Genomic DNA, 22,391 nt, shown 5'->3' with positions numbered 1-22,391 from the left:
TATTCCTGAAGCAGGAGACTGACCTCTAAAGATGTATTTTTCGGGGTGCCTGGGTGATTGAGAGTCCAGCTCTTTATTTCGGCTCAGGTCATGATCCTAGGGTCCTGGGATTGAGCCCTGCATTGGGGTTCCACTGAGTGTGGAACGTGTTTACGATTCTGTCTCTCCCTCTGCCTCTCTGCCCCTCTGCCCCACTCACGTGCTCTCTCTCTCTCTAAAAAGTTTAAAGAAATAAATAAATAAAGATGTATTTTTCTTTCACAACTGACCAATATAAATGAGTCCTCTCTGAATTATTTTATATAGGGCTCCCAGAATTTAAATGTTATGTTCCTGGATTTGAGGGAAATTGCTTTTTTTCCCTACAATGCTGTTGCAGTTCACCAAAAAACAGTCTTTACTGGACGTTCACACACCTCTCCACAATGGGAACAATCTAAAAGGATGACTCTTAACTTGTTTTCAATGGCAACAATTTCTAAAATAGTTACATGTCTGATGTAGACATGAATAAAGCCAGTTAACGGAAGTTTCTTTGGACTTCTTCCAAGAAACCTTCTCCCCTCCTAAATAGTTTTGGTCCCTCTTACTTTTCCCTCTCCTCAGTTAGATTTAGAACTCAACGTAGCCTGGAATGTGCTTTTTGAGTATTTTGGTTTTCCATCAAAATGCCCACAGCCTGTTGTACCCTGCACGTAACTGGGAATCAATAAATGGTTTTTGAGTTCATTTATTTAGTCTTCGGAACAATGGCTTTGTAGTGAAATTTCAGTTAAAGACTTCTTCTAATCAAGAGTTGTTTCATTCTCCTCAATAATAAGATTGGAAGGTGTTTTCTTTCTTTCTGGCAGAATAAAATCTGCATGTCCTGGTGAAAGCTTAGGAAATGTATAATTGATGTATTTTTGAAATGCTGCCCTTGTTTCCTGCAATTCCTCCTCCAGGAAATCCTTCCAATTTGTCATGATGCCTAGTTGTTTCACTATGGACAGCAGCTCCCCCTGGGTGTTAACCAGCTTATCCATCACATTTCCAAGTGTGGCCTGATGTGTCTTCTCTGCCTCTTGGAGCACTTCCTGAACCTCTTCTTGCTTCTGCCTCTGAGCCATACAATAGTAGACGTTCATTTCATGTTCTTTTTCTTTTATCAGTTGGCTCACGTTCTTCTTTTGATCCTTCATAGCTGTTATACCAGTATTCAAAAGTTCCTCCATGGCCATTCTACAAAAGATATGGATTTATAAGTTAGATGGGTTAGCCGCTAAAAACAAAAAGATGTTGCCTTTCACCTAAGATGGATGAGACATTATTGCATTGTTTAGATGAGCCACCAGTCTGAGACAGGCAGGTAGAAATGAGCTTTTGGACTGCATTAACTGTCAACAATTCAAAAATATTTTTCAAGCAGGGAGGTCACTCACTGAGTTTCCTGCTGGAGGCTAAGGCGAGGCCTACTAGCCGAGTATCTGGTAGTTTTAGGGACCTGAGTCCTCTCTGGCTAGAAAAATATGAATGCAATGTGTAAAAATGAAGAAATGTAGGGTCAGAGTTCCAAACCCCTAGAGAAAGTATTTCTCTGTATCAGTCCAGCACTTCCCTTTAGCCAGAGGGGAGGAAATTGTACTCATAGTTTTATCTGAACAATACTCTATGATAGTCGCCTGAACCTTTTGGTCTCAAAACACCTTTTCACTCTTAAAATGATCAAAGAACCCAAACGACTTTTGTTTATATGGATTATATCTAGTGGCACTGATAGTATTATAAATAAAAGTGAGACATTTAAAAAATATTCATAGGGGTGCCTTGGTGGCGCAGTCGGTTAAGCGTCCGACTTCAGCCAGGTCACGATCTCGCGGTCTGTGAGTTCGAGCCCCGCGTCGGGCTCTGGGCTGATGGCTCAGAGCCTGGAGCCTGTTTCCGATTCTGTGTCTCCCTCTCTCTCTGCCCCTCGCCCGTTCATGCTCTGTCTCTCTCTGTCCCAAAAATAAATAAACGTTGAAAAAAAATTTTTTTTTTTAAATTAAAAAAAATAAAATAAAATAAAAAAATATTCATAAATTTATGTAAGGTATGATTAAATCTATTAAATGTAATTAACTTACCTTTTATGAAAAATGTATTTTCCAAATTTAAAAAAAATGGTGAAGGCGTGCCTGGGTGGCTCAGCTGGTTGAGCGTCTGACTCTGGTTTGGGCTCAGGTCATGATATCATGGTTCATGAGTTCAAGCCCCACTTTGTGCTCTGTGCTGACAGTGTAGAGCCTGCTTGGCATTCTCTCTCTCTCCCTCTCTCTGCCCCTCCCCTGATTGCTCTGTGTCTCTCTCAAAATGAATAAATAAACTTAATTTTTTTTAATTGGTGAGAAAAGTGGCATAATTTCACATTTCTTTTTGTAAACTCTTTACTTGTCTAGCTTAAAAGCAAGGAAGATGGATTTTTCATATTGTTTCAATCTGTTGTGACATCACACATCATAAAACCATAGAAAATGCCACTATATACTTGCGAGGTAATGAGAGTGAAAAGGCAAATAACATCTTAGTATTATCAAGAAAATACTTTGACCTCAAGAACCCCCTGAAAGGGTGTTAGGGACACTGAGCAGTCCTGGGATCACACTTTGAGAACCACTGCTGAACGAGTTCACAGACCTCTGGTTGTTATGTATTTAATTATATGAAATTTATAGCAGCCAACTGTTTTGAATTCTTACCATGTCCAAGGCAAGGCAAGTAAATGAGCATCCCATATATATATATATTTGCACAATATTTCCTCAGAACAAATCCCATGAGGTAGATCTATTATTACGCCTATTTTACTGATGAGGAAACAGGCTCGGAGAGGTCAAATAATTTGCCCAATTTCACTTAATTAGTAAAGTGGCAAAATGAGCAACCTAGGCAGTCTGAGTCCAGGTCGAAAGCTTTTAGCTGCTGCAATATACTCTGGTGGATGCCTTTGGTTAACCTAGTTTGAGTAGAACCTCTAAAGATTTGAGAATCAAGTAATTTACAGATGTGATTCAAATATTTAGGGTTGTTAATGAAAATCCTCCCCCCCCCCCCCCACCTCCTAGTCTAACACAATCTTCCCAAGACTTGGCATCTGCCCTTCTTCTAACTGCTTTCTTCTAGGATACAATTCTCTCATTGTCTCCAATTCTTTCAACTTGACTTTCAAACGTGGCCAACTTCCCCAATCTTGAGGTAAACATCAGTTGTCCCCTCACCTCTCTAGCTGCAATGCTATGTCTCTCTTCTCCCTTTTCCCACCAGTCAGGCTGTATCTATGGTTAATAACAAGGGTTAACATTTACTAAGTACTTACTACCTGTCCTGCTTTAGATTCTCCCTCTCTCCCCCTCTGCCCCTCTCCCCTACTCACTCTCTGTCTTAAAAAAAATTAAATTATTTTTTAATACAAATTACCCATAATTTTTTTTTCTCAAAAGAGGGCCTAGAAATCATATCATATGAGGAAAGACTAAAGAACTGGCTTAGTACTTTTTGTTTTTTTCTTTTCTCCTCCAAATGAAAGCTTGGACAATCTCTCTCTCTTCTCAAGTCTCTTAAGGATCACTACGCAGAGAGTGAGAAGCCAAGTGTGGATGTGAGGATGAGACTGAGCACATTTTGGATCCACATTAGGAAGCACATGACAAGAAGAGGCATTTGGCATTTTAACCAACCACTTCAACCACCTGCAAAATTCCTGTTACAGAAGCACTCGGGAGGCTCCCCAGTGCCTGGCAGGCATCCAACAAAAGGGATGGCAGGTTCAACTCGATGACCTCCAATGCCCCTCTGACATGATGTGAATGTTTATGCTTCTTTCTGTAAGTGGTGGGGTCTATCTGCCATCTCTAATTTTATGAGGCTCTATTCTTGGAATTTCAGAATTACATACCATATTTACATGTAGTGCTGGCCAGAAATGAACTATTTTTGAATAGTTTTAGTATGTGTCCTATATATGTGTGTGTGTGTGTGTGTGTGTGTGTGTGTATATATGATTCAGTCTGATATTTTATAAAATAGGTTCTCAGAGAAGAAAAATAGATTATTGGGGTGCCTGGGTGTTTCAGTCAGTTAAGCGTCTGACTTTGGCTCAGGTCATGAACTTGTTTTCGTGAGTTTGATCCTCACTTCAGGCTTTGTGCTGACAGCTCAGAACCTGGAACGTACTTTGGATTCTGTGTCTTCCTCTTTCTCTGCCCCTTCCCTGCTCGCAGTCTGTCTCTCAAAAATAAATAAAGATGAAAAAAAACTTTAACAACGTAGATTGCTAAATAAAAAATAGAGACTAATATATAATAATCCAACCTCATTAGACTCTTGGGGAAAAAATGAAGCATGGAAAAACCACACCAGCAATTAATTTGTGCTTTGCTCTTTAGGGCCTCTCTTAGCTCCTTCTCTCACTTTTTTGGGGACACTGCTGAAATGGTACAAGATATATAGCTCACAAGTTTAAAGAATAATATCTGTCCATTCCTTCCCTTCTACCTACTAAGTGAACTTTTCATTTTCCCCATATATTTTGCTAAGAGTACACTTTTCAACCTCCTTTCTATGTCTATCAGTAAAAATTCTGGCTCTCTTAAGACAGGATGAACCAATGCTTCATTTCCCCATTTCTTCAATTCCTAAATTATAAAGGGATTTGTTCCCCAAACTCATTTGTCATCAAGTATTTAGGGTGATGTTGAAAATTTGCCTGATGTGCCCATAATAAGCTATTAATCCATTTTTTCACTTGAACTATAGGACTGTTAGCACTATTTTAATCAGTTATAACCATTGTGTTGTAAGGAAAATATATTCTGATTATCCGCCTGAGAAGCTGGGAACCAAAGGGCACCTGGGTGGCTCAGTTGGCTAAGCATCCAACTCTTGATTTCGGCTCAGGTCATGGTCTCATGGTTTGTAGGATCAAGCCCCACGTCAGCTCTGCACTGACAGCGTGGGGCCTATTTGGGATTCTCTCCCTCTCTCTCTGACCCTCCCCCACTCATTCTCTCTCTCTTTTTTTCTCTCTCTCTCTCTCTGCCTGTCTCTCTCTCTCTCTCTCTTAAAATAAATAAACATTAAAAATTAAAAAAATAAAAGTAAATTGGAAAGCTGGTCTTGCAGGATTAGTGATACCCTCAAACTGAGGCGACAGGCATTATATAGGTTTGGTTGTGGGGGCATCTCCAGAGACCACCCTTCAGCAGTGCATTTATATCTCAGGGTTATTTGTATTCTTAACCTTCCCTTGGTTCTGCATCATTACCCTACCCACTTTCCCCTCTACATGTTTGCTCATGCTGTCCTCACTCTTTTCAGTCTTTCACAAATGGGATCTCCTTCCTTCCAAGTCCCAACCCAAGACTAACTGCCTCCAACAAACCTACCTCACCACACAGCTTGCACCCTTGTTACTTGACCTTTCCAGGGTTTTCCCAGCACTTACATGTTCTTTGTACCTGCCCATCTAGCCTTGGTCTGTGGGGCAACCATGCTTTAGTTACTTCACATGTTGAAGAAATACCCTTATTTCCTCACACTAGAACTCAGGACCATATCCACAGAAGACACTTTATAAGCGCTGGTGAAATGAGAAGGGTAGTATAATGGAAGGTCATAAGCTTTGGTATCATATAGACCAGGGTTCACATCAGACTCTGTCACCTCTCCTCTACATGACCTCTAAATGAGGTTTCTCAGTCTCTCTCTTAAGTCTCAGGGTCTTCATCTGAAGATATGGAGAATGATAGAATCCCTCAGGAAGGGATATAAGAATTCAGTGAGAAGCACACAAAGGGCCTTGCATGTGCTAGGTGTTAAATAAAAGGTAGCTATCATTAGGAATTAGAGCCATGACCACAAAAATTCCTGAGCAGCCACTTCATTCACGCCTTTGTCTTGGACTAGAAAACACTTAGAAGAACTTTCCAGGCAAAGCTTGCCTGCCTGCTTGCTTGCTTGCTTTTTTTTCTTCCTCCCCTCCTTCCTTCCAGCAAAAGAGTGTGGTGTCTCCTAGATAATCTATTTAGAATCTAAACACCCCAGTCCACAAAAACGTTTTCTGTGAATTTAACATATTTGTCATAATATGTATGTGTTTGGAATACTTAAGTCTTGATAGTTTCTAGTCAAATAAAAGATCTACAGTTGAATTCTAAATCCTTCTCCATGTATTGGTTTCTGCAAATACTCTAAGGAACACTAGAATCTAGCAATGTCTAGAAATAAGATTTGATGTACTGCAGAGTGAGTTCAGCTAATTAGAACAGATTTGAAACTTTGTTTAATAAATATATTTTTTAAGTTTATTTATTTTGAGAGACAGTAAGGGAGCGGGGAAGGAGCAGAGAGAGAGAGAGAGAGAGAGAGAGAGAGAGAGAATCCCAAGTAGGCTCCACGCTGCCAGTGAAGAGCCTGACTCTGGGCTCGAACTCATGAACTGTGAGATTATGACCTGGGCCGAAAACAAGAGTCAGATGTTTACCAACTGAGCCACCCAAGCCCTCCCATGTTTAATAAATATTTAAAGAATGCATACCCTGTGCCAAGCTCTCTTCCAGGCATTTGGAATACATTAATGAACAAAATGGACACTCCAGTTGGATACACGTAAACAACAGACATGGCAGTTCCCTAATTTTAGTCAACTGATTTAATAAAAGGCAGTCATCGAAAATATTCTATTCAAACCTCAGAGAAGAAAGGGCTGGGGCAGCGGGGGGGTTGTGGTGGTGAAGGCAACAGAGTGAGGGAAGGAGCAGACACTGCAGGTACATGAGGAGTGGTTCCAGAAGCTCCTATAGGAGGAGCGGAGTTCCTGTAGATGTAGGGTGGGGAGAAGGGAGAGGAGGATACTACCTTTCACCACATTGGACCACAACTCATTTGGGAGTTACCGCCTTCTCTACCTTTCTCCCAGAATCCTCTTTTACCTTTTTCTTCTGCCTCAATGATGATTTATAGCCTATGCATGAAGAAAGGTACCACTGAAACAGCCACAGCTGCAGCCCTCATTTTTACTTATCTGCAAAATAAGATTCTTAGAGGACTTTACCTTTGGCCCTGCTCTAAACAGTTCTAACAAAGAAGATTTTTACCCATTAACTACACACAAATCGATTTGTTCGTTAAGTCAAAGAGCAAAGCAAAAGAGACAAGTCCTAGACTAGATGGCAAACAGAGGTTTCAGTCCTGGTTCTGCTGCTGCAGCCATGTGATCTTAGGCAAGTCACTTAACACTTGGAAACTGTGGTTTTTCTCTTGGTCCCAATAATCACTAGGGATCCTGACTGTTGTCCTGTTAAAACTGGCCAATTCCATCAAATGTTCATTGCATACGTAATAATGGTTACTTTGGGGGCACATGGGTGGCTCAGTCGGTTAAGCATCCAACTCTTGATTTCAGCTCAGGTCATGATCTCACAGTCATGAGATTGAGCCCTGCATTTGGCCCTGTGCTGAGGGTGGAGCCTGCTTGGGATTCTCTCTCTCCCTCTCTCTCTACCTGTCTCCTGCTTGTGCTCATGTCTGCTCTCTCTCTCTTTCTGTGTCTCAAGATAAATAAACATTAATTTTTTTAATGTTTATTTATTTTTGAGAGAGAGAGAGAGAGAGAGAGAGCGAGCACAAGTGGGGGGTGGGGAGCAGAGAGAGAGGGAGACACAGAATCCAAAGCAGGCTCCAGGCTCCAAGCTGTCAGCACAGAGCCAATGCAGGGCTCAAACTCACGAACTGTGAGATCATGACCTGAGCCAAAGCCAGCCGCTTAACCAACTGAGTTACTCAGATGCCCCAATAAATAAACATTAAAAAAAAATGATTACGTTGGTACTCTTAAAAACAAGTGATCTGATTTATGCAAAAATTATTTGTGATTATGTAAAACATAAGGCTATAGTTCATCAAAAGGGCACGAATGAGACAGACCCATTATTTAAAATGAAGTCCTTGGGAGACAGAGAGGGTAGGAAAGCAGTAAGTCAGGGCTTAACAAGTTTTGCCCTATATATTTCCAAAGTGTCAATTTTATTTATAGTGTGTATTACTTGTGTAATAAGAAAAAGACCAAAAGTAACACATCCATGCTAGTGTATGATATCAGCTAGAGAATGTGAAGATTGCCTTTTATGTGTTTATGGGGAAATATTTGTTGATTTCTCTCCTTAGCCTCTTAAAACTGGAGAATCAGAATGAAAAACACATTATTTACGATGGTAGTTATCTCTTGAGAGTGTGGAGAGGAAGGAAAAATGATTGAGGAGCTTCACGTGGGAACTTCAGAAGTGTTAGCAATTTTCGGTCTCTTCAGATGAGTGGTAGGTCATTGAATATTCATGTTATTTTTGTTTAAACCACACACATACACACACATTATACAATGTATTATATATTGTTCTCTATGCTTGATATATTCCATAATAAAAATGTAAAAACACAGGGGCGCCTGGGTGGCTCAGTCGGTTAAACATCCAACTTCAGCCTGGGTCATGATCTCACAGTTCGTGAGTTTGAGACCTGCGTTAGGCTCTGTGCTGACAGCTCAGAGTCTTCTCGAGTACTCACTGTCTTGTGGAGGAAACCAGCAACTTAATCGTGCAATGAATGTTTTATGCAAAAAAGGATTCTCTGTCTTCCTCTCTCTCTGCACCTCCCCCACTCGTGCTTTTTCTCTCTCTCTCAAGCTAAATAAATAAACTTTAAAAAATGCAGAAACACAGGGGCACCTGGATGGCTCAGTTGGTTGAGTGTCTGACTTGGCACAGGTCATGATCCCGTGCTTTGTGTGTTCGGGTCCCGCATTGGGCTCTGTGCTGACAGCTCAGAGCCTGGAGCCTGCTTCAGATTCTGTGTCTCCCTCTCTCTATGCCCCTGGGAAATATGTGCCTCAACCTTATCCCTTTCACGAAGTTGATTTGGCCAGAGTAAGATACTTATTTGCAAATGTGTTCTCTGGAATACCTTTTCTGGGCCTGGATTGCCTCCTGGGCCATCTGTCTCTCTTCAGCCCTGGCCTTCTCCACAGCCTGGACCTTCTCCCTGTGGCACTCCATCATAATCCTTTGGATTCTATGCACCATGCGCTGTTCTGCAGCCAGGTGTTCTCTCTGTAGTTCATCTTCCATGTTTTGGTGCATCTTTATCTTGGTTTTAGCTGCCATTTCCTTTGAGAAACAGTTTGACAGCTTTAGATGTTACAGCTTTGATGTCTAAAAATGCACACTAAGAGGTTATTCAAATCATAGTTCATTAACCTGCTGGAATGTGCACCTGTGAACACTGATGATTTAAAAGAAGAGTGTGTATAATATGGAAAACTTTCATTTATATGATGCACCAGAAATGTGCAAACTATATAGCATAAATATTTATTTAGGTAATATTAGAAGGGAATATGAGAAAAGGGAAAATAGGTCTGTCTCTTTTTCCTTGATTGTCCCAAATCCTATAGTGTCATATTATCTTTACACATAATTAGAAACACATAATATGATTCTGTTAGGAAGTCAGTCTTGGAAAATGACAGAAATAATGACTGTGCCTCCAAAGTGTCTCCTGGGTGTGGGGGCTGGGGGAGGCCTGAACTCAGAGAGCTAACAGTTGCCCATTACTCTAGTCACAGGAGCTTGCTGGCCGGTCCTCCTGCCATTTGGGCATTCCAGCTCACTAGCGTTGAGGGGTCCTCTCTTGTTCACTAAAGGGACAGGAACAAATGCTCCATTACTCCAGGGCAGAAGGACCTGTGGATGCCTTTGGTCAAGTAAAGTGAGGAGGCACTAGTCAAACCAGGACTCAAGAAAAACAGATTCTCAAAGAAAACCCTGTAACCATTCTGGAAATGCCAACCAACTCCGCTGTGTGCCAGGCACCATGCTGGGCCCACACACTACAAACATAAGAAGGCTAGAATCTTCCTCCTCAAGGACTCACTGTCTCATGGAGGAAACCAGCAACTTAATCATGCAATGAGTGTTTTATGCAAGAAAGGAGCCAACAATCAATTCTGTCTAGAGTTTCAAAACTTTCATTTGAACATAAATTTGTATCTCTATTTCAGGGATAACAAGAGAGCATAAAGAAATTAAGTTATTTCTCATAGTGAGTCAGTCAAAGAACTAGGAACAGAAAACAGGGTTCTTAATGTCAGTTTCTTGCTTCATTGTTGGCCGTGATGCTAGGGTCCTTCAAGAGATTCATCAGTGTATTTTCATTCCAGACACCCCGTACAACCTTCTAATTACAGTGAGCACGACTGCTTGCTTTCTCTCTCTCTTTCTTTTGAACTCTACATCTCATGGGAAACTGAAATCATTTTAGCTTTGCAGAAAAAAGTGTCTCAACAATTAAAATGTTTGTTAGACTACAGTTTTTTTCAAGAGAAAGAAAGTCTTCAACTTCTCACTTTAGCTACTTCAAGGGTGAAAATTTTTTTTTAAATTTTTTTTTAACGTTTATTTATTTTTGAGACAGAGAGAGACAGAGCATGAACAGGGGAGGGGCAGAGAGAGAGGGAGACACAGAATCGGAAACAGGCTCCAGGCTCTGAGCTGTCAGCACAGAGCCCGACGCGGGGCTCGAACTCACGGACCGTGAGATCATGACCTGAGCCGAAGTCGGATGCTTAACCGACCGAGCCACCCAGGGTGAAAAATTTCGCCCCAAGGGTGAAAAATTTTTAACAAATGAATAAAACAACAGAAAACAACTTTAAGAATCTCTCCAGAGTGGCCTCAGTTCATGTATTTAGAAAAAATTTTTAAGGGAAACATTGGCTGTTTAGAAATGCCAGCTAGGTTTCCATGCTACAGAAGGCTTTGTCTCTTAAAGGACTAGAACTTTTTGGTAATAAAACATTTTGAATGGAAATATTTCTAAATGTCTGTGACGTCTACCTTACTTCATAAAAAGAGTAGAGTGAACACACTTTAACATTTCTTGGTGGTCTAGGCTGGTAGATAAAGGAGAATGATTGTATTGAGCTAAATACTTTGTACTACACTTAGTAATCGTTCAAGTTTATTGGGTTCCCTGTCTCAGTTATGAATGACCCCAGACTGCTTTGCTTTTGGAGATCTGATACCTGGTTTTTGTAATGTTTCTTGTTCTTCACATGCTATTGTGCTGAGAACTCTCTGTTCTAACTGCTGTCTGTGAGCTCCTTTTTGTCATTTCTAGTTTCTGGCATTTAATCTATTTTGGATTTGTGAAGTTGAGCAGCCACATCTGTTGGGCTCAGGCTGTCAAGTAAGTGTAAATAACATTTGAGTGGGGAATGGAAAGGTTCTGCTATGAGTAATAAGCCTGAGTTTCTTTCTTGTAGTCAGAGGCCTTTATTTAAATTCCCAGGGGATATTTTAAATTATTTCTGGGTTTTCAAGTGTATTCTCAGTAATTGAAAGGGCTGAATGGTTGAGCTTTAGATAAATGAAGTAGTACATAAAATATTTTTATTTGAATCATAGAATTTAAAAATGACACCCCAGCCTTTTATTTTGGCTGGGTTCTGAACTTGGATTCAAAGAACTAAAATGGAGTCCTTCCTTTATGTAATGATGTATTAAAAGCAAAATCATTTTACTGCCTCACAAAGCATGTGGGATATATATTTAAAGCTACAAAAATAATTCAGTGACTGACTATTTGGCAGTGTTCTTATTCAATGGAAAGCCTCCCAGTTAAATTACTTTTACTGAAATGCATTTTGAGTAAATCAGCTCATATATTGAGATATTGTAAGAAACAGCCTCATGAAACCCATCATATTTACTGTGCAGATGTTTGACAGACATTTATGACACAACGTCTCCCTTAGGAGAAGTTTCTCTCAGCTAACACATGTAGGAATATCTGGGCCTCTCTATCTGATTTGTTTTTACCTAATGGATATGGTGATTCATTGAATTTTCATCTTTGCATTGACTGCCAGAAAGCTCAAGGCCCAAATAGTGAAAATTGCACAGGAACTCATGCACACATACAATTTTAAGTTTTAAATTCACTCCTGACTTCATTATATTTTCTACTCTGATTTTACCTTAGGTTCCATTTCATCATTTGCTTTTTAATATTATTGTATTTGAATAAGTTAATATAAAAATCTTTTCAAAATAATGTCTGTTCATTGGGTAAGATATTGAAATTTTACTCAACAGCAAGCATCTGAGACTTACGCCAAATTCTTAATGTTATAAAAGAGTAATACATAGTGATTTCTACATACCAGAATTGAATGGTATTTGGTTTTAGAAGGGCTTGGTTTTCTGCTCTATATATTGGTAATCTTAAACTTTAATACACAGAAGAATCAGACAGAATGCTGGTTAAAAACCTTGCCCCTGACTCTGTAGGTCAGGTGGAGCCTGGGAATCTGCATGTTAAGCTCCCAGGTGAACAGATTCTGAGGCAGGTGGTTCATAGACACCCCCCTGAGAAGCAGTACTGATGTCTATGTCTGGGTATCCTACAGTTGAAACAATCCTATGCATCCCTCTTAGACAAATCACTCTTTTGTTATATAAAAAAATGTCCTGAGATGGCAGTATAAATGTGAGTTCCCAAACCCTAGATAACTATTTTAGAAAGGTCAACCTCCTTGTAACTTTTCCCCTTTCCATTTTCTTAGGACTTCCTCTACTTTAGCACTAAGTGTATCAACTCCACTCAAAGACAATATGAGGTACAATGTGAGCTCCTTGAAACAGGCATCACAGCTAAATTATCCTTCTATCTGCACAACATAATGCCAGGAACAATATTCAAAATACTGGGGCACCTGGGTGGCTCAGTCAGTAAAGTGTTCGACTTAGCTCAAGTCATGATCTCACCGTTTGTGAGTTGGAGCCCCACATTGGGCTCCATGCTGACAGTGAGGAGCCTGCTTGGGATTCTCTCTCTCCCTCTCTCTCTGCCCCTCCCCTGCTTACTCTCTCTCTCTCTCTCAAAAATAAATAAATAAACAAAAAAATTTTTAAATGTGCATACTCTGGCTGCAGCATTGGGGCAGGGTTCAGCTTTGGAGTTTCCCACCAATTTAAAGGAGTAGCCCTTTTAATTGGGGGAGGTCTTGGAGACTGGGGAAGCAGCCAGGGTGACTTAGGTGTTAGGGAGCTTGGCGAGTGGCTATCTATCAACTGATAGAGAAGTATTTAAATGCTTATGGTCATCCTGGCAGATGTCAGCTGAACAGTAGGCCTGCCTAGACATGCTAGAAACGTTCTTCATGTTTTGAACTGAAAAAGGGAATGGGTGTGGACCACTGCAGCCAACTTCTTGGGAACCAGGCCACTGGTGCCAAGCAGGGAGGATCCCACTGCCCTTTAGGAACCAGAAGCAAAGCTCCCTTTGCTGCCAACAAGTTTCCTGAGGACTAAATAAGGATCTGATATACAGTAGGTGATCATTGCTGAAACAATGAATAAATGGGGCCAGTGGTCCCTGAACTATTTGTTAATTATGTTCTTATTAAGTTAGGCCAAACCTGGGGCCAGACTTCTGCCATTTTCCCTCCAGCCTCTGACCATGAATTGTCACATCTATACCATGTCCTTTCCTATACCTCCTGTGGCCAACATGTAATAGTTCTATATCCTTTTCCTTTGATCAGCTTTTGTAACTGAGGTACTGAACTAAATAATGAATTCCTGGGCCTCTGCCTGGAAAGTTTGCTAGTTACCTACAATCGTGTGTTCGAACAGGTTACAGGTTACAAAGAGGACCCTTTGTTTTATGACCTTTGGCACTGCAGGAAATATTCAGTAGCAGCTCAGGGTCCCTCTTGGTATTGCAGTAAATGCAAATTTAGGGAAAAGGATGCAATCAGAGAGCCCAGGAGAAGGAAGAAAACAGCGTATTTCTTCATTCAGCACCAACTTGAGCACTTCTAAGTCAAGGCCCTGTATGGGACACTGGGCTAGAGTGGTAATGAGAGACAAGCCCTAATGGAGACTACAGTCGTGTGCAGGTCAGACATTCAACAAGTAATCACACAGTCTATTTAACTGCAGTGATGGGTGTAAAAGGGGACAGGGTGTCAAGGGCAGAGTGATTCAGGTAAAGTAGTGATGTTTGAGGTAAATCTGATGAGGTGGGGGAAGGACATTCTGACAGAGACCCTGAGGTGGGAAGGAGGTGGAACACTCAGGTTTGAGGACCCAGAAAAGGGCCATGAGAGAGAAGAGAGGCTGGCACAAGAGATGTGGTGGGTAAGGCAGGCAGGATGGCTCCTTTGGGCCTTGAAATCCCATCAAAGTTTGGGTTCAATACATCAGAGATTCTCCTGTACCCATTCATCACTGCTGCCTCTCATCTGTGAGCCTAGCATCTCTTCTGTGAAAATCCTGGGTCTCCTGACCAACCTCCGGGAGACACCCATCAAGGTTTTACAGATTTTGTTTTTCTCTTCTCCCTTTGCCAGAGCTTTCCACTGATGTATGTACTCTTAAAAAGACAACAAACAAGCCATTATAAAAACCTGTAAGTCTTTTTGATGTTCTTCTTCCAGAATCTGAATACTCATTTTGTGTTTGTCATTTGCTTCTTCAAGTGCCTTCTCGATTGCTTGTTTTTGGCGTTTATCAGCCTTTGAAAGAAACAGTCCAAATTTATAAATATTTATATATTAATATATACACTTATATTAACATACATTTTTCATGTTTACTGAAAATTAGCAACCACGATGGGGCCCCTCATCACTTGCTCCGTTCCCATCTCAAACCTCTCCCAGAAAACTGGCTGCCTTAGCCAGAGATGCCCTAACACATCCCAACCTAACATGGCTAACATCACTGTTTTGTGAACTGGTAAAGAGGGTTTTAGTATAAGCTGCTGGGTTGTCTTTTATTTGGCACTTTATTTCTTGCTTGATTGACTATCAAAGTAATGTATGCTCATCGCAGAAAATCTGGAAAATACAGAGAAGTGGAAAGATGCACAAAGCAAGAATTTGCTGAGAAAGGAGGCTGAGCACCATCCCAGATCCCCTGCATCAGGTGTTCAGAAAGAGGTTCTATTATTTTATTTGAAGACAGTGCCCAGATCATTAGATATGATGACATTCAAATTGTAGATTACTCACAAAAGCATTGCCTTATATTAGGGTGTATAATTAATGGTTTGCAATTAATTTGAATTTTACTATTATTGATAAAGATAGAGGACTACTAAGATTTTTATTCATATATCCTTTGCACTTGGTGCATTTTGCACTTTCAAAGTACTTTAATACCAAACTTGTGCTGGTACTAATGCTGGACAGTTCCAACACCATTTGCTATGATGTCTATGTTATAAAGGAACTGAGAAATAATGCTCTAAGCACTGTGGCTTGTCCTGCCCTAATGGAGCATAATTCTCTTCAGGAAGTCGTTTATGTTATTTTTCAGGAAGAAGTGGAGGTTGGAGGATTGAGATTTTGCTTAAGTGTCTGGGATCTGACTATGAACCTCAATACACTCAAATTGCCCCTATGACCCTCAGCAGTCACAGGGACAAGGTATCAAGGACTTTGGAGAGAAGAGAGCAAGGAGAGTAGGTGATAATGCAGCATTTGGAAAAAAAAAGAGCACTTGGTCAGGGGTATTTCACACTGCACAAATGTATGGTCTACATATTAAATATTAAGCAATAATAAACAATTATCAACAAGGGTGTCTTTTTTTGTTGTTGAAGTTTTAAGCTGATGAGAATAAAAAAAGCAGGAGTCATCCACACATAGGGGCAATTTAGAAGGAAGGGAGCTCCTAATGGTGTCTGCCTCTTACTAAGCAGCTCCTATGCACCTGACATTATTTCACTGAACTCTTTCAACAGTCCTATAGAATATTATTGTTCCTCTTTTACATTTGAAGAAGCCAAGACTGCAGAGTTGGAGAACTTGCCCAAGGTCCCACAGATAGCCAGGATTCAAAATCAGTTCTGCTTATTGTTTCAGACAAATCCAAAAAGTGAAAGAACTCTAAAGATGCATTTAGGTTGATATTCAGTTTCTTTTACCTGCACCCACACATCAGCTTCTGCTTTTGCAATATGTTCTTTGAGTATTTCCTCTTGGAATTGCTCTTCTTTATTCAGAATATCTGCCCCAATATCTGTGCATTTGAGGAAAAACAATCACAAGTATCCACAGACTGTTTTTTCTTCTTCACTATGACCTATTTATTAGAGTTATCTAAAAGATATACCCTTTTAGGAGATGCCAATCTTTTCTTTAAAGAGGTACACTTTTCCGTAATTAATGAGAGGGAACTCACAGCACCGTTGGGTCTTGAGACAGTCTGTTCCTGTCATCACACTTGGGCCATACAATAGGCAACTGGGGAGGTAAAGTGACAGAAAAGAGCATTTTGTGTTCCTAAAATAGGACAGTGAGGGAATATTCAAGTGATATTAGCACATTATTCTGCTCCTGTCTCCCTGTCCCTCTCTGGATGCTGGTGTTCTCTCCCTCGGGAAAGAGGCAGCAGAAAATGCTTTCTTCACTCTCAAACCTTCTTTCTTCATGTGCAGATCTTCGTGGTTTAGCCGTTTCAGTTGTGGAGTAAGGGGGCAGCTGTTTAGTACTTGTCTGTCAATGGTCTCATTTAATTTCCACATAACATTCCCATAATGATAGCCTCCCTACCGGGACAAAAAAATAAAAGCCCACATAGGTTAGAGGACTACACAGATAGCTAGGACTACACAGATAGAGCGAGACCTGCAGCCAAGCTCCATCTCTGTCTGCCAGAGTGGACTGTGAGAGGTGGCTCAGGACTTGTACGCAGGCTACGAGCCTTTTCAGTGTTCAAGTCACACACATAGTGAGCTTTCTCCCCAGTCCAACCTCTTACGCTACCTGCCCTTCATTCCAGTTATTTCTCACATCTTTGATTTGTTCAATTATTAACTTTTCATGCGATTAGGTCTTGACAATCAACTTCCTAAAATTACAAAGCATGTCTTATATTGCAGTGTCTCTCTTACGGTGCTCAGCTTGGCAACACCATTGTAGACACATGTGGTTGCCCAGTATCTCTGCTCTCCCTCCAGTAACAGAAACCATTTTTCTCAAGAATGTCCCTCTCTCACTTCATGTTGTTCTGGAGGTGGGGGGGGGGTTCCTGCAAATCACTGCAGCCATCCTGCATGTCCCATCACATTGTCCCCATTCTCCAGGCCATAATAATCAGCCCAGGATTGGGCACATGCTCCAGCCTGGCTAACAAGACTCTTCTCTAGGATTTTATATAAGAATGTAAGGAGAACATAGCTTCCCCCCCCCCCCCTGAGATTTCTAAGCTGGAGGTAACAGCCACATAGAGCAATCTGGGACAACTTTTATTCTTTTCCCCTCTCCTGTAAGCCTGGTTGCAGGAGTAAACAATTAGGCCAACTCACTGAGAGCAAGTGTGGCTAGATTGAAAGCCCTGGAGCCAAATCCTGCTTGGGTTTCTCTATTAAAAGGCCAAGAAATTCTATTTTATGCATGGTCTAGTCTGAGTTGTGTTTCTGTTACCTGCAAATGAACATCCATGTTTGGTGGCATTAAGAGTCTATGATACTAGATTATCAGTGAACCTAAAAACAGAGGGCAGGGGATACTATAGTAGAGATGGACATACACTTTGTAGGCTCAACACTGTGCAGATATGATTATGAAAGATCTAGGAAGAAAGGTGACTGAGCATGGGCCATCAGTGTATTAAATTTCATAAAAATGTGATACAACTGTGGGTTGCTATTATTCTTTTTTAGCCTAAATCCCATTATTTTATATTATTCTCAACCCTGATTGTACAAGAGGATTCCCGCATAGCTTTAAAAAAAATACTCAAAAAGGAAAAGACTACTGATACAAAGAATAACTTGGATGGATCTCAAGGGCATTATATTGAATGAAAAAAGCCAATTTGAAAGTTACATATTATATGATTTAATTTATATAACAACCTCAAAGGGGTAAGATTATAGTGATGGAGAACAGATTAGTGGTTGCCAGGGGTTCAGGTTAGGGTGTGTAAGGGGTAACACAAGGGAGTTCCTTTATGGTGACAGAGCAGCTCTACGTCCTGATTGTGGTGATGGTTATACAACCCTACACGTAATAAATTTCATGAAACTATGAAACAAGAAAAAAATGCACATAAGTTCTGTACCTGAGTTAATAGTATTATTCCAATAGCAATTTCCCGGTTTTGACTATATACTAGCATTATGTAAGATATCAATGAGAGAAACTGGAGGAATACATGGGAACTCTGTTGTTAACACTTGTGAGTCTTAAACTATTTCCAAATAAAAACTATTAAAATATGAAACAAACAAACATAAAAAACCAACACATGCTGAAGCCTGATTCTGAAGGTTCTAATTTAGTGGGTCTATGTTGAATTAATATGAAATCCAATGACTCTGTATTTAGGTATTTGTAGTAAAAACAAAATTTTTTAAATGTTTATTTACTTTGAGAGAGAGAGAGCGAGCTCGAGTTGGGGAGGGGCAGAGAGAGAGAGGGAGACAGAGAATCCCAAGCAGGCTCAGCGCTGGCAGGGCTCAAACTCATGTACCATGACATCATGACCTGAGCTGAAGCCAAGAGTCCGATGCTTAACCAACTGAGCCACCCAGGTGCCCTGTAAAAACAAATGTTTTAAAAGCTGTGTGCACTGCTAGGGTTGAGGACTACTGCACTATGCAATATTCATTTAACATTTATACAGCCATTCCCACATGCTCTTGAATTTACTCATTAAGAACACTGACTTAACAGTCAATGACAGGGATGCTGGGTGGCTCAGCTGGTTAAGTGCCGACTTGGACTGAGTTCATGACCTCACGGTTCATGGATTTGAGCCCCACCTTGGGCTCTGCACTGACAGCTCAGAGCCTGGAGCCTGCTTCAGATTCTGTGTCTCCCCTCTCTCTCTCTGCCCCAACCCCACTTGTGCACTCTCTCTCTCTAAAATAAATAAACATTAAAAAAAAACCTTTTTAATAAAAAAGTCAATGACAAATACAATTCACTGTATATAAAATATTAATTTCTGCCTAGTTAGATTTAATTTTGCTTATCTGGATTCAGATATCTCAGAAGGCATAAGAAGTCAATCATTAAATGCATATCTAAGAATGGATATCCACTGGCCTGGGTGTAAAAAGCCAAATCATATCAGAGATTGTAATTAATAAGTCACACTAAACATTTACTAGAAGTTAAAGTCAGTTTGGGTATTGATGTTTTTAGAGGATGATTCCAATTTGACCTCTCCCTGTACTGTAGTTTTTTCAAAACACTCTCCATTCTTTAGTTTCTCATATTTTCAAAGATCAAGAGTGAAATTAAATCAGTAGTTTACCAGGTATAAAGGAAGAGAGGATCAGAGAAGTATCTGGAGAGTCCTTAGGAAAACATTTCTAAGGCTCAAAGTCAGACTACAAACTCTGACGGGGATAAGGAGAGAAGAAAACCTGTAATTACATCTGATTTGCTTGTATAGTAAATATTCTCAGGTTATCTCCATGCTACCTATGTTTATGTCACCAGCTACTAGTAAAGGTTATAGCTTCACTATTTATTAAGGTGTTACTTGGAGGTATTTCCTCTACTATGTGTAAGGAAGTTGCCAAAGTATGGGCCAGGGCAAATAGAACTCCTGTTTACTATTATATGCCAACAAATATTTCGTTAAAGCCTCATAACCAACCTGCTAGAGAGGTATTAATATCCCTACTTAATATAGGACTCCCAACATCTCTATAAGGAAACACACTGAGAGGCTAAGTGTACTGTCTAAGGTACACAACTGGTAAGCAGAGAAGCTGGATTTCAACCCATATTCTTTTCATGCCAAACAGACACCCCTGCAAGACAAGCAACTTTGATCAGAAGAGCTGATAAAAGTCAATATAGCAGAAAGAATAGCACATAATGCTATCAAATATTAGAACAAAGGAAAACAGCATTTACTTACCCAGTATATCTTTGTGAGTGTAAAAGCGTGTCTTAAATGGCTTGTATTCATGGATCCATTTGAAGGTTTCCCCCAAAGGGGCTGGTGGAATTATTTTATTACAAACAGCACAGCAAACAAAGTTCGTGTAATTCGGATTTCGGATCATAATTAAGATGTCTTTTACTATGTGCAGTTAAAGTACTCTTAAGATCAGAAATAAAAGTTTTAAGAAAATCTGGAAGTTTAAGAAAGCTAGAAGAGGATCAAGGTTTTAGGACGATGTTAGAGGCTGTTAAGGATGAAATGATTCGCCATGATTAGGTAGTGGTTATGTGCCTAATGGTAAAGAACGGTTCTAAAAGCCTTTGCCACATAAGGTATGGGCACTGGATTTGGGAAGATTTAAGCAGTGGCTCTCTTCCAGACTTTAGCACTAAACTGTTAACTTACTTAGCAACTGTTGCTAGGTAAGACAAGCTTTGCTCATAAAAGCAACTAGAAATAATGAGGAAAGGGAGCATGGTAGAGCCATTCATTTCCCAGATACTCTCTGTACTAGTTTCCTATTGCTGCTGTAACAAATCACCACACATTTAGTGATTGAAAACAACACCATTTACTCTCTTGCAGTTCTGGAGGTCAGAGGTTCAAAATGAGTCTTATGAGGCTAAAATTAAGGTGTCAGCAGGGCTGGTTCTTTCTGGAGGCTTTACAGGAGAGTCTGTTTCCTTGCCTTTTTTACCTTCTAGAGGCCACCTGAATTCCTTGGCTCATGCCTCACATGATGTAGCCTTTTCTCCCCCTGTGTGCATGGACCTCTATGCTTCTTCCCCTGATCTTCAGCCTCCTTCTTAATAAGGATTAAGATTATATCAGGCTCATCTGGATAATAAAGGGTAATTTTCCCATCTCAAAATCCCTAACTTGATCATATCTGCAAAGTCCCTTCTGCCATATAAGGTAACATAATCACAGGATCTAGGAATTAGGATCTGAACATCTTTAGGGGTGGGGTAGAACAGGGGGAATCATTTTTCAACCTACATTTTCTTTTAAATGGTTTATTTAAAGGGGCACCAGGGTGGCTCTGTCATTAAGTGTCTGACTTTGGCTCAGGTCATGATCTCACAGTTTGCGAGTTCGAGCCCCATGTTGGGCTCTGTGTTGACAGCTCAGAGCCTGGAGCCTGTTTCGGATTCTGTCTCCCTGTCTCTCCGCCACTCACACTGTCTCTCTCCTTCAAAAATAAATAAACATTAAAAAAAATTAAATGTTTTATTTAAAGAATTGATTTCTTTTAGCCCAGCAAAGGAGAAAAATTAATAAATTAATATATTTTAATTAAATTTTTTAATGTTTATTTATTTTTGAGAGAGAGACTAAGCATGAGCAAGGGAGGGGCAGAGAGGGAGACAGAATCTGAAGCAGGCTTCAGGCTCTGAGCTGTCAGCATGGGTCCCAACGTGGGGCTCGAACTCATGAGCTGTGAGATCTTGACCTGAGCCAAAGTTAGATGCTTAACCGACTGAGTCATCCAGGTGCCCCAATAAATTCACATTTTTATAAACGTGATGTTTTGGTGCCATGGCAATAAAACTGGGAAACATCACAGTATCTTAAAGGAAAAGTTACTTTCCATCAGCACTCAAAATTAATAAGCCTGGTTTTTTTTTAATTTTTTTTTTAACATTTTTTATTTATTTTTGAGACAGAGAGAGACAGAGCACGAATGGGGGAGGGGCAGAGAGAGAAGGAGACACAGAATCGGAAGCAGGCTCCAGGCTCTGAGCCATCACCCAGAGCCCGATGCGGGGCTCGAACTCACGGACTGTGAGATCGTGACCTGAGCCGAAGTCGGACGCTCAACCGACTGAGCCACCCAGGCGCCCCATAAGCCTGGTTTTTAAAATCGCAGTTAACTAATGTGTTGTCCTTGTTTTAAAATGTATAGTCCTGCATCCCAAGAACCACCTCCATGCCTAACAAATTGGAAAAGATTGGTTACCCTATGGAGGATAAGGCTACACCAATAAATAACTTCACAGTTTATTCAGGAAATTCTTGAAAACCAATTTATCAATTGAACAGCTTGCTCCTCTGGGCAAATAGCTCTCCTATCAGAATGGATTACTTCCCTGGGCAAAAAGGTCACTTACCACTTATTAATATTTTACTTATCGAGACTTGCTTCAAGACTTAATCTACTAAGTTTCTGAGTTTTGCCCAGTCTCAACCAGATTCTCACACTGAAAGACATTCCTTTAACCACTTGAGCCCTGATTCCAAAACACTGTACATCTCTCGCCTGGACCATTCCTTTCTTAGACGCAATGTCCAAGTGGCATTTTTCCCTCAGAGAATGAATGAGAACATCAATACACAGCCAGGCAGCCTATGACACTCTGCACACACAAAGCCTGTGCTGTAACTTGTAACCATCATGTAATA

The 22,391-nt window shown here is 40.5% G+C and overlaps 1 protein-coding gene across 2 annotated transcripts; it reads right to left on the bottom strand.

Moving 5' to 3' along the window:
- Positions 1-731: 731 nt before the first annotated feature.
- CB2H6orf163 (chromosome B2 C6orf163 homolog) lies at positions 732-20,615 on the bottom strand. 2 transcript variants are annotated; one of them, XM_047859309.1, is made up of 5 exons: positions 19,962-20,615; positions 16,006-16,100; positions 14,483-14,590; positions 8,974-9,176; positions 732-1,221 (listed from the first exon to the last, which is right to left on the bottom strand). In XM_047859309.1, exons 1-5 carry the CDS (start codon positions 20,107-20,109, stop codon positions 786-788), a joined length of 990 nt encoding a protein of 329 aa, XP_047715265.1. In that variant the 5' UTR covers positions 20,110-20,615; the 3' UTR covers positions 732-785. The 2 variants fall into 2 exon arrangements, with proteins under 2 accessions (XP_047715265.1, XP_047715266.1); XM_047859310.1 differs by lacking the exon at positions 16,006-16,100.
- Positions 20,616-22,391: the final 1,776 nt, after the last annotated feature.

This window comes from Prionailurus viverrinus, chromosome B2, assembly GCF_022837055.1.
Source record: "Prionailurus viverrinus isolate Anna chromosome B2, UM_Priviv_1.0, whole genome shotgun sequence".
NCBI lineage: Eukaryota > Metazoa > Chordata > Mammalia > Carnivora > Felidae > Prionailurus > Prionailurus viverrinus.
This window is presented reverse-complemented; position numbering and strand designations above follow the sequence as displayed.

Excerpts from the sequence above, each read along its gene's own strand:
- CB2H6orf163 (XM_047859309.1), bottom strand. The coding sequence starts at position 20,109 with ATGATCCGAAATCCGAATTACACGAACTTTGTTTGCTGTGCTGTTTGT. Across the intron at positions 16,101-19,961 it reads CACTCACAAAGATATACTGG|ATATTGGGGCAGATATTCTG; the intron begins GTAAGTAAATGC and ends TCAAATGCACAG. Across the intron at positions 14,591-16,005 it reads AAGCTGATGTGTGGGTGCAG|GCTGATAAACGCCAAAAACA; the intron begins GTAAAAGAAACT and ends TTTCTTTCAAAG.